The sequence below is a fragment of the Micropterus dolomieu genome, linkage group LG10, assembly GCF_021292245.1.
Source record: "Micropterus dolomieu isolate WLL.071019.BEF.003 ecotype Adirondacks linkage group LG10, ASM2129224v1, whole genome shotgun sequence".
Lineage (NCBI taxonomy): Eukaryota > Metazoa > Chordata > Actinopteri > Centrarchiformes > Centrarchidae > Micropterus > Micropterus dolomieu.
The window spans coordinates 3,520,659-3,533,580 of NC_060159.1; the positions used below are offsets into that span (position 1 = coordinate 3,520,659).

The 12,922-nt window shown below is 40.6% G+C and overlaps 1 protein-coding gene across 1 annotated transcript in view; it reads left to right on the plus strand.

The window, feature by feature from the left end:
- Nucleotides 1-12,922, plus strand: part of rev3l (REV3 like, DNA directed polymerase zeta catalytic subunit) — a 79,541-nt gene that overhangs the window by 37,424 nt on the left and 29,195 nt on the right. Inside the window, exons 5-8 of the mRNA XM_046061198.1 lie at nucleotides 5,321-5,462; nucleotides 7,008-7,102; nucleotides 8,511-8,615; nucleotides 10,613-10,697. Of these exons, the coding sequence (XP_045917154.1) occupies nucleotides 5,321-5,462; nucleotides 7,008-7,102; nucleotides 8,511-8,615; nucleotides 10,613-10,697 (427 nt within the window). The remainder of the gene's footprint in view (nucleotides 1-5,320; nucleotides 5,463-7,007; nucleotides 7,103-8,510; nucleotides 8,616-10,612; nucleotides 10,698-12,922) is intronic.

The window sequence follows — 12,922 nt, forward strand, 5'->3', positions numbered from 1 at the left end:
AACTGCACCGACAGTTGATCTTTTCTCTCCAAGTTGCTTTCCGATTCTCTTGTAGCCCATCCCAGCCTTGTGCAGATCAACAATCTTGTCCCTGATGTCCGTAGAAAGCTCTTTGGTCTTGCCCATGGTGGTGATGTTGGATGCTGGTTGTTTGGGTGTTGACAGGTGTCTTTTATACAGGTAACGAGGTGAGGCAGGTGTATTTGATGTAGATAATTGGTTGGGATTGGGGCTGTGTCTTAAAGAAAGACTAACTGGCTTGTAGGAGCCAGAATACTTGCTGTTTGGTAGGGGGTCATATACTTGTTTTTCCTCATCAGATGGTCATCAATTTTTATAAATTCATATGATGTGATTTTCTGGAATTTTCTTTGGGATTCTGTCTTTCAATGTTAGAATGTACATATGATTAAAATTATAGATCGTTGCATTCTTTGTAAGTGGGCAAACCTGCAAAATCAGCAAGGGGTCAAATACTTATTTCCCCCACTGTATATATTAGGGCTGAGCACTAATAGTCGAAGATTCGATGCTTCGATGGGCGGAGCCTGATTCGGCAGTTAATCTTACAGTCGAAGCTTCGTAGTGAAACGAGGATCATGGGGGTGCTCAACGAGGGGGAGAGGGATCTCAACAATAAGCCTCAATTTAGCTTCGGCTCGCAATCGCCGCGCACAAAAACTCACGTGATTCGACTATCGGTTGACTATCGGCAGGACTTGATGATTCTGATTTGACTATGTAAATCGTTCGTCTGGGATACACTTATCATTTATTTAAATTATATAGAATAAGGGGCACTTTCTCTTGTGGAATAAAAAGTGTAGGTGCTCCAGCAGCCCCTTTTGCACGTGCCTGGCCTATACCTATAAATGATGAGTTGATGTCAGCAAACTTTCAAGAGAACACACTCATCGGTATTGTTACTGTAAGTGCCGAAGAGGATGCTGATAGAGGGAGCTAAGAAGAAAAATAGAGAGTGACCAAGAAAAGGCTGCAGGACAGACACAGAGCTGGCTTGTTGGCCTGGTTCATGTTTGGCTGTGTTAGAAAAGTTGGCTTGCAAGTTTTTGATCATAATTGAACCATAACAAATGCATATGTACAGCTGTCCTTATTTACGACAGTGGTTACACTCTGAAATTGTAGGGGTACCAAATAGCACAAAAAAACACATCTTACATAATGTTGCTTTAACTTACATTTACTCATTTGGCAGACAGTTTTATCCAAAGCGACTTACATTTGAGGAACAACATTCAAGCATCAATACAGCACGAGATCTACAAGTGACAATACATACTAGTAAGAGCCAATAGCACGTATGGCGTCAATGGGGTAAGTACCTAGGGAAAGAAGTAAGAGTTAACAAAAAAGTGCAATCAATACAAGCGGATTGTAAGGAGGAGAATGAGGATGTTGGAGGTTAGGGGTTAAAGGTGTTATAAGAGAAAGCGTCCTCGGATACAAGGCAGGATGGATCCACGCTTTCATGTTGTTTACACTAAATTCTGAGCTACCATCTGAATGTCGCAGCTGAAATCGAGACTCATCAGACCAGGCAAAGTTTTATAAGGTTGGACGTGTTGTGCGTTCAGAGATGGTATTCTGCACACCTTGGTTGTAACGACTGGTTATTTGAGTTACTGTTGCCTTCCTGTCATCTCGAACCAGTCTGCCCATTCTCCTCTGACATCAACATTTTGGCATTTTGGTCCACACAGCTGCTGCTCACTGGATATTTTCTCTTTTTTTTTTAATAAACCCTAGAGATGGTTGTGGTGAAAATCCCAGTAGATCAGCAGTTTGTGAAATACTCAGACCAGCCCATTTCTTTCTGGCTGATTTAGCTATTTGTGTTAACAAGCAGTTGAACAGGTGTACCTAATAAAGTGACCGGTGAGTGTTGATAGATAATGTTGTATAACTGATATTATTGCATCAGGTCACTGACTTTATGATTCCTCTCTTGTGCTACTGGTGCACTCTGTTTTAGCATGTCCCAGCGAAACATTTCAATAGTTTTACGACAAAAGTCAAATATGAAGTAAGCCTGCTTTATGTCTCCTGGGGATATGTTTGTTATTTCCTGTCCTTTCCACTTGCCCTCTGTCAGCTTGGCTAATAACGCTGTCTTTAAAGCAACTGACTCAAGAGAATATTGGGAAATTAATTGAAGCTTAATTGGCCATTATCCAGTAACTGCCACTTATGGACACAGTAGCTGCTGTTCAGCATAAGTTCACTTAAAAAAAACATTGACGCCGTAAACAGCTGCAGTGCTGTATCCTGCAATATTCCTTCAGTTCTCGGGTTGTGTAGAGGATCCTTCATGTTGCTTGTGCGTAGCCAGCAGATGAAATAAGCACCATTCCCACCAGTTGAAGAAATTTGGAGCCATAGGTTAACATCGATTCCCTTCTTCCTGGTGTCCCTTGAACGTTTCATATACTGTAACTTCAGAATTGGCCTGTTCTTTGCTAGTCATTTGATTTCAAGTGTGTACTGACTCTTAAAAAGTGGGTTTTACGTGGGGTTTGCTCTTCAGGCAGTGACCCCAGCAGTCACCTCACTGTGGGCCTCACAGTGGGAGTGGCAGACTCAGATCTTTTGTGAACCAGACCATTACAAACACAACTGTACTTCCTCCTGATGGAGTCTAAATCCCTGATTCGGAACTCTTTTTGATCACAGCTTAGCCCTAATCTCAGACCAGTACCTCCGCTCATCATTCCTCATCAGACCTCTCCACACTCCCAGAGAGTATCCAGCGTAGCATGTGAGGGCATTAATGAGGACAGGAAATTCATGACAGAAACTTCCATACGTGATTTTAATGAAGTTCTTTTTGAAAGTCCTCACGCTTGACTCTCCTGCAACAAAAGCAGGGTACTCATGTTTGATCCACCCCTACACTGACACAATCAATTGAAAGAGGGCTCCAGTTCCCTGTATGACCAAGAAACTAAAATACCCCAATAATAGGTACACCTGTTTAGATTTTCTTCTCTCCCCAAGATCAAACTTAAAAGCAAGTTCTTAATCTGGGATCAAGTGGAAGGAATGATACAAGGGGCTGGACTGGTAAAATGGGCCAGTTTGACATGAATAGAGGCCTCAATGTGTTTTGAAGTCCACCACACAGGTTGAACACTCACCTCCAAAGCAGTTTAAGCATCCAAACTACAAGCAGAATGTATTCATGAAATGACCTGTGTGACAAAATAATGGTAATAAGGGTCACCTATTGTACCTACCTATCCTAGCCTAATTTACTGCATTTTTGCAAAGATTACTCACTTGGCATTAGGATGAAATGGTTTGAAATGAATAGGCCTACTATTGTGTGAAATAAATCGAAATATTACCTCTGAGTAGTATAGGCTTAAAGCCTTTCTAAATAATCAGACACTCGTTTGATTATTTTTTTTCCCTGAATTGCGCAATACAAAAACATAATTTAAGACAATTTTGCGGCGCACAAAAAGAACCATGATTGAGGATAATAAACACAAACTGAGATATGTTTCTGCAAAAGAACACCTCAAATATGTTGAACAGTTTAATCAGGAATCATATTAATTAATACTTGCATGCAATTTATTCTCATAAATAAGGTGAACAGGAGGACAAATTACATTTAAATTTATGCCGTTTTCAGTGCGTCAGTCGAGCGAGCAAATATGAGACCATAGTTTCCTATTGCCTGTTATCAGATGTTCGTTGCCTTATTGAGCCAAACGCTGTGCGCCAGTGTGTGGATGTGATGTGCTACTCTATTTTATTGTCATTTACAACAAGTAATATTCTTTTAACTCATCGGCGCCTCGTTAAGTGAGTGGACTGTTTGTGTAGCCTAAATAAATGTTTAAAGACAAGTGGAATTCATTTGGTTTACTCTCTAAACTGGTTTATCCAAATTAGTACCTGGGTCATCCCGTCTTGCGTGTGTGTCCACATCCAGCCAGCTCAGGAGGGATACCCATTCCAGCAGATCGGTTATAAAGGGGTGGAGCTCCGGTGCCCTATAAATGCCAACGTGAGTGAGATGGAGGTGCAGCTTTGGTCGAGTGTTGATGGTTTCCCATTGTTCTTTGCGGTTTATAAATGAATAGGAACAAACCTTAACTCCAAATTTGATAGGCACAGCACTGAAGACGTTATGCACACTTACTACGTACCACCTTGTTTATAAGTTTAGCTAAGACTAGACAATTGGCTCCAAAAACTGCTTTTTCTTCATGGACTGTACTTATAAAGCCTTTTGAAAGCACTACAATACATTTCACATTCACACAGTGATGAGAGTGGCTGCCATGCAAGGTGCCAACTGCAAATGGAACTAACATTCATACACCCACTCACCATCGGAAGCAATTTGGTTCAGTATCTTGCTCTTCGACATTTAGACTGGAAAAGCCAGGGATCAAACCACCAACCCTCCAGCCATATACTAGGTTTCAGCCTACGCTTGTTCTCAACAAATAAGGGTTTATTACCAATATTCCAGGTGTGCTCACTTTTGGTTTTCCTCTAGTTAAAGTGGTTTAGATAATTTGGCTAACGTATTGGCTTTTGTACAACCAGTCTGATTGACTGGTTGTACAAAAGCCCTACATGACCTGGAGGAATGGCAGATTGCAGCCCTCAGACTCATCCCCACCAGAGATGAGCCCATTGAGAGTGGTGTCATCTGCAAACTTCTGGAGCTTGACGGAGTGGTCACTGAAGTTGCAGCTGTTGGTGTACAGGGAAAGAGTAGACTTTACTCTAGCCTTGTGAGGACCGGTGCTGATGGAGAGTCAGAGATGTTTCCACAGCTTCGTGCTGCCTCCTGTCGGACAGGAAGTCTGTAATCCACCTCCAGGTAATCATGCTCAGCTGGGAGACCTTGCCCTGCAGCAGAGCCAGGAGGATGATCAATCAATATATAAGATCTTTGCTTGTACACTCTAGAGACTGGATCCCCCCTGAGAGGAAGAGTGGAGTGGTGATATCACATGTGAGGGAAATAGCAAAGACCAGCCCGGAAATTTTTTTTATGTTAATAATTTTTGAAAAAGCTATTCTTAAATTCAAAATTTCTATTGTCAGGTACCGTGGACTCTGTTTATAGTTCTAAATTAATTTCAGACCCTGATTTACACTCATTTTAATAAAATAAATATTTCCCAATGTGAAAAACAAGTATGATGATTGATTCTTAATTCTACCCTACAGCAGTATCTCACTAGAAAATGAAGATATTTTTTGTGTGCTTCTGATGGCTCTTATCAGAGCTTACTCTGTACTATACTGTGTGCCCGTGTGTGTTTCGCAGACGACGCGGCAGCTGTCCCAGACAGGCAGACTCCCAGCAGTCATCCCAGCATCAGTCCCTGGAAGAGCCCCTGCACCACCAAGCTCAACGACAGCACCCTGGGGGGCACGTTTGTCCGCTGGGAGGAGAACGCCATACCCTGGTGAGTCTCACCTGCATAGCCTCTGCTGCATTAGCTCTTACTGTAAGTAAAGTCCTGAATGTAAAAGCTGAATACAGGTTTTTTTTTCTGAATACCCTTCATTCTATTTTCATAGTGTGTCTCTGCTCCATCTCTCTTTTGTCCTTTTATTGCATGATTCATTATAAAATTTTGTCAACCACAATGACTAGTGATCTCCTGTGGTTTTAAACACCCCATATGATTTATACAAATTTTATTCTAATTTCTGTTTGATTTCTTATTTTGTGAGACCTCTGTTTTTTCTTGTCCTCACCAATCCTTCTGTCTCATTCTAAATAATTTGCGTCTTTTTTTAAAGTATTTTTATTTATTTTTTTAATGTTTTTTTTGTTTTTATTTTTTAATTAATAGTAGGGCTGGACGATATTTTTATCACAATAAAAAGTTTCATATCTTTCGATATCGATAATTATCACGATAAGTATTAAATCATTATTTCTTTCGAGTTTAATTGCTGATTTTTGATTCTGAGTGAATGAAGCTGGTTAATAATGGTTTAAACTCTTTTTGGTCAACACTTGAGGCCAGTGTATCACTTCACAAACCTGAGGTAGGACATTCAAAACAATTATGGGTGGTGATGGATGTAATGGATGAAGACGCCTGCCTTTGGTATGAGAGACCCGGGTTCAATCCCCCACTGTGACCCATCCACTATTGTGTCCTTGAGCAAGACACTTAACCCCTAGTTGCTCCAGAGGCGTGCGACCTCTGACATGTATAGCAATTGTAAGTCACTTTGGATAAAAGCGTCAACTAAATGAGTAAATGTAATAAAATCTTTGACAACAAATATGAATGAGTAAAAAAGCTTTTTTCTGTCCTTTTTCCTCAAAATAAACATCTTTATGAAAAAATTAAGTCCTGATTTGTATAATATTCAAGTGAATAAAATCAAACATTTATTGAATATTTTTTGAACATTTATTATATTGTTATTGAAAAAAATTATATCGCAATAATTATTGCTTTATCGTCCAGGCCTAATTATTAGACCAATCCTTTAATTACAATGACAATATACAAATCCTGCACACCTAAAACAAAGGAAGAATATTAAAAAAAAAACTAATAATAATTGAAATTGGGGGAAAAAAAAAGAATTTGGCCTTAAAGCTACGGTAGGCAACATTGGAGAAATAACAAGAGCCTTTGAAAGTCTCTTGTTCCACGCCTCCCTCCAACCAGATGCTTTTAATTTTTCTGTCAAAGCATTTGATTTACTGATTGCTTTCAGGATGTAAAGACAATTTCAAATTGCCTACTCTAGCATTAATTTACATTATCATTTAGCATACCTTGTCTCTTTGCCACTATGCCCTATAAAATAAAATGGTGCCTATCAACAAACGAAAAAGTCTAACTTTCTTATATCTTCATACATAAAAGAAGATTTTTTTGCCAGTAGTACAACATCATTTACAGTGGGGGAAGAAGGCTACCTTTTGAAGCATTTTAATACCACTTCTAAATGAATTCCCTGTTCTTTCTGTCCGCCTTCAGCTCCCTAGTCCTGGATGAGGTGGAGAAGCAGAGCACCTGTGAGCTAGAGGTTGATGCTGTGGCTGTTGATGTCCTCAACCGCCTGGAAATTGAAAGTAAGATCACTCAGGACAACACCCCCTCCACCAGTCTTTGCCATTATTGTAGCCAACTAGTCTTGACTACTGTAGCCCCAAGACAGGGGCAGAAAGTAAGGTGAAAGGTCGACTTTTAGATGACTGATAGAACACAGCTGCTGAGAGCACCACCCTCCCACGGTCTCCACACGTCAAATCCATTTGCAGCCTTAAACACTGTGGAGCTGACCTCTAACACCTCCTGTCACAGGGGAGCAGAGACAGGAAGAGATTAACCAAGATGGGGGAATCCTGAATTGATCAAGACCCATACAGCAGATGGCTTTATCTGACAAAGCGATGCAGCCAATATATGCAACTGTTGCTCCTGTTTGGTCTGCAGAATGCATTGCTTAAATCTCAGGGTTTAGTGACTGTGTCTTTGGCCTCCTTGTTGCTGTTAATTTGTTTCTGGGGGGGTTGTATGTTTGTTTGTTTGTTTTTTGTGGGGTGGGGGGGGTGTGGGGGGGTGGCTTTATATACTGTGAACGTAGAGAGAAACAGGCAAGGAGAGAGAGGCCCTCTAACTGTGTTTAACTGTTTACCTCACAGTGTTTAACTGTGAGGTAAAAAGAGAAAGTCCCTTCTACTTTATAAAAACACTTGGATTAGAAGAGGAAGAGGAGTCACCACATTTTCAAATCTCAACTAGGCATGTTTTTTTAATTAAAAAAACATAAACAAATCTTTTTGGCTATGTCCTCCCTAACTGGGTGGGAAAATCCTCTTTTTCCACAGTGTCAACCTGAAGTTTTAAACTAACAGTATGTTTTAAGACATAACTGAAATACAGCTATTAGATTTTCTGCCTTTTCAATCCCTCAGTCAAAGCCAATCATAGACCGGCTGTGCTGGTCAACACGAGGGTAAAGTCAAACATTTTTCCAGCGGGTAACTGTTACTGGTATTTGAACCCACAAGGGTGCACAGTTTTTTGGTGCAGCTTTAACAAAGCAGATCAGTACACATGTCCTTGTCCTGATGAGGGCCTCGTGTCACCGCAGCAGAGCTAGTTTTAATCTTTCGTTTGTGTGTTAAAGACAATACTTGCGTGGAGGCTGTAAGTAGATCAGGCTGGTCGCAGAAGCATAAACTGCAACAAGCTGTCTTAGAGTGAAGAAAGGAAAGGAGAGGCCACTCCAGGGCTGGCAGTGCTTGTGTTCTGACTCATACTTTTCCATCTACACTATAAAATTGTTTAAAAACTGCACTGTTGAAAATAACAACAGTATGTAAGGGTTGAATTTTATGGTTTAAGTCTGGCACCGCTTTGATTCTTCAGTTCTGCTTGACATGAAAAGTCTTTGTTGTAGGTTAAAAACTCTTCATAAGGACATTAATAAAGGATGGTGGAATTGTTAGCTGACACACTCTCTTCTGTGTCCAGATCAGATTGGCAGAAATCCTGGTCTGCAAGCCATCTGGGAGGATGAGAAGCAGAGGAGGAGAGAGAAGAACCTGGCCTCCCAGATAGAAAATCCTAAGTCACAAGGTGAGCAGATCCACAGTATAAACTCTTTTCATGTCCTTAATTCACACATTGATGGGAAATCGTCCTGAACATGGTAGCATAAGAAACTCTTGCATTTTGTGTCCTTTTGACTGACTGACTTGTTACTAACCTACTTTCAAAGGCTGCTGTGAGAAACGTCGTCATTCGATTGTAAAGGTGTCAACCACCTACACGATTGCTTTTAATGTTGAGGAATAAGGCGAACAATATTCTATATTTAGGTTATTGTCCAACAGGACCAATGTGTTTGCTTGTCTGTCAGTGCTCTCTGACCTCCCCAAGCCCTTCGGTACCTACTGACGATGTAAATCTTGGGTCACAAATATAACTTCCATTGTTACTAATGGTCAATTACCTATAATTACCTAAAACAGCTGGGCGCTGTCGTTTTTAGCTAAATTTACTCAAACGGGAGGAAACAATGCATTTGTTGGGGACTATGTGCAGCTGCACATTAATACACACTTAGTGCTCTAATGAGTATTTGGGGCAGCAGGATGGTGTATATGGGATTGAGTCAAAATAATCTACAGTGTTCTACAGTTCATGGTAATGAAGGAACCGTGCAACAAGGAACAATAATTCTTTGGACACCACAGAGGGTATGGCACAGAGGAAGAAGAGATATCAGATTTTGATACACAAACAGTAGTTGTTAGCAGATACACACAGTGTGGGTTTTAGTCTTTTGTTAATAAATTTGGATTATTATAACTTCTTAGTCTTATTTGCACATCATTCCTAACAATAATACCAACATGGGAACACTGCTAAAATGAAGTCGGATGGGGAAAGTAAGGGGAGGTGTGAGTTTTCCTATGAAACAAGGTTAATAAATATATTCATGTGAAACGATGGAGATTGACCTCAGCAGTATTCTTCATCGAAGAGAAAATGAATGTCAAGGGTGCCCTCACACTCTAAAAACCAACTCCCAACCAACTCTGACCAGCTGTATTTGTGGTCACGTTGTTTTCCTGCGCTTACTTTGAGCTTTACCTCAAAATAAAGTGGTTTTGATAATCTGGCCAAACTGTTGGTTTGTTTAAAGCTGTCTGATGCTCTGACCACATGTTTGTTTCCCCGTCTGACCTCATTTTAGCGATATCTTTGTGTTCTCAGATCTCAGCAATTACTTTGGGGAGTTATCCTAACTGGTAAAATGAGGCCAATAATATCAAAATAAGACAAAAGTTGTGAGAAATTGTAAGTATATTTTAAGCTGAAAACCAAATGAGAGTGGATGTTATTAAACTTGCTTAATGAAGGTATACCACATAAACAACTTCAAAATGTTCAAAGCTTTAGGAAAATTAAAGTGAGCTGGTCTCATTTCAGTGGTGCCAGCCTTCCTGCAGCCCATGACAGAGTTATGAAAGTGTTTTGAGGCAATAGAAATTCTTGGTGGCTAACTGTAATGTTTCTTCATGTTCAGCTCACTGTTGGCCAGTTATGACATCTGTCTCAGTTTTCTTGCTGAGCCCTACTGCAGTGGATATGACTTTTCCATTACCTACACAAGTCAGAGTATCATCATTCTTAGAACTGTCCGTGTAATTGGTGACACAACTTTATCTTCTAACCACAAACGCAGACTTTAATCTTGCCAAACTCTGAGTTGTCCCCACACATAGGGAGCTGTCATGGAAACGGTGATAAATAATCACAGGCTAATGTGCTGTGATGAAATGTGTTCGCTCACACATGTGCAGGCTAGCTCTCAAAGCTCTCATAAAGATTACATTTTGAACAGAAAGATTGGAAAGATTCTGTTGGTCAGGATTGGTATGTAGAATTACACCCAGCCCCATTTTATTGTTGTGATTAAGCAATATACTAACTCCACTAACAGCAAAATTACCCAGCCACTAACAGCAATTACTGACCAAAATGTTTGTAACAACAAAGAATTTGATGGAAAAACTCTTTTAGAACAGACAGTTTCCGGGAATGATGAAAACGCTGTTGTTTTTCAGATCGTGGGTTTGTCATTTCAACGGAGAGCGAGAAAATCTTCATGAAGAGGTTCAAGGAGATTCTGAAGGAGAATGAGTTTGACGTGTAAGTTCCTCGTCCTTGTTTTTCTGATCTGTGTTGGTGGTGACAGTTGTCCTGTTTCCCTGATGAAAGCCAGAGTAGCTGGTGAGAAGCTGGATCACTGTTTGAAAATAAGCACAAGATGTTTCCAGTCACATTAGTGAGACCATTTTCCCACAGTCTCAGACCACATTCATCACAAGTTTCTCTCATCTTTGGTTCTTTGTTTTGGACTGAAATGAAGTCCTTGCACGTCCTCTGTTTCCCCATGCCTCTCAGCTTCATGTCAGTGTCTTTGTCCGCCTCCTCCTTCCTCTCAGGGCAGAGGGGGAGGGGGTGAAAGCGGGGGTTGGAAGACATGGGAAGGAGGGATGAAGAAAGTGAAATCAGAACAGATGTAGCGAGGGGTTGGAGGCAGAATGGGTGTAGTGTGGAGAAAAGCGGAAGGAGAGTGTGATATAATGTTGACAAGGTTAAACACCTCTCCCTCCCACTCAAAGTACAGGCAGAAAGTATTTCCTGTTATAAATAAAAGTACAGTTGGCTCGGCAGCCGTGCGTGACTCTGCGTCAGATCCAGATGGCTTCTATTCAGTAACCTCTGATATCCGACACAAACAGAGGAGAGGGGGAAAGCAGTGGAGCAGTATGGGATTTCAGTGTAGAGTAGACTTGAATGATGGAACACACACACACACACACACACACACAGTTCGCTGGTGGCTGTCAACTCTCTCACTGCCTGGCTGTCTCAGTCACTCTCTGTGTTGATACTCATACACAGTCACTTCCTTTCTATTGGCTTTTTCTTACTCTATTATGCACCGCTACTATTGATACTGAAATGTCAAGGTCTCACTTGGCACTGCAGGCTTTGATGGAAACTACTAATTTCTTTCATTCTTCCCTACTTTCACACGAACATTTTTAGCGCTATTTCTAATTGCTCTAATACTAATAACCGTTTATTGCATAAATTTAAATATATTTAATATATTTAATAAATAAAGTTTATTATTATGAAAACATTTTGTCTTAGTTTTTTGAAGATTTGGGTGTACAGATGATCAAACAACAATCAGAAAATGTATCACCCCCAGTTATTAGGTGAAAACAAGCAACATATGCACTGTAAAAGTTGAATTTGAACCCTTCACAAAAGGCTATGGTACAAATGGTCATTCTTGGTCAAAGACAAATCTGATCCTATGAGGACCCTCCCTGTCACTGCCCTCAAGCTTGCGTTCTTCGCTGTCAGAGGAGAAAAGACCCAAACTAATTGATTTAGGGTATATGTTGGCCAATAAGTTCCAACATCAGTTTGTCCATCAGCGATGACTAGCTAGTTGATTTTTGCACTCTAAAATGTCCTGCTTGGTAAGTGTCTTGGTCACAGTATTTCAGAAAACAAATCTAAGATTGTTTACAGGATGTTAAACAGCCTAATATATTGTTATCAGACTTTTTAAACTTTGTTCTGGCTATACTTATGATCCCTTGAAATATAGCCATGCCTCCATACTACTCCTCCTCACTGGTTGCATATGTCTACCAGTTTCTTTACTTTTAGGCCTGAAAAGGGAAATTGTACACTAATACTCAAAAGTTATAATAGTCAGACGAAATGGTGTTTCCACTTGAAAATGCAACCTCAGACACATTAAAGTTCCTCATTCATTCATCAGATATTACATCATGTAAAAATGTAAATGTTTATACATGGGTGGGGGTAAACATAACTTTCTGTTACCTCTGTGCAGTAGAAGGTTATTTTTCTGTTTGTTTTTTTTCTCCTCAATCTGCACCATCATTAAGACTCACAGCAAAGCAGAGCCAGTAAAGGCGGGGTGGGGGGGGGGCGTGGCTTGGTAGCGAAATGTGTTAATCGCCGCAGTAATCTCCCGACGCCTGCCAGGCTCCCTCCCTCATCGCCTCTGAAGTCGTTAGCTAGCAGACTAATTAAGAGACAGCCAGACAGTGACACGTGCACACTGACTCTCTGGAGCCCTTTCCTCACACGGCCCGGCAGAACAAAGTCTCTGAATCACAATGAGACTGCAGTAAAATCTCTCTTTGCTGTCATCCTAACCCCAGACACAGCAGCAAAATGCCAGCTGATAAAAACAAAATAGATAAACAACATAACATTGATTTCATGGCCTTGTTTTCATCATTCATCTCTGAAAGTCATTCACCATGTGTCAGCCTTGCGACTAGGTTGGATTTATCATTTAAATTAAGAAGCCTTTA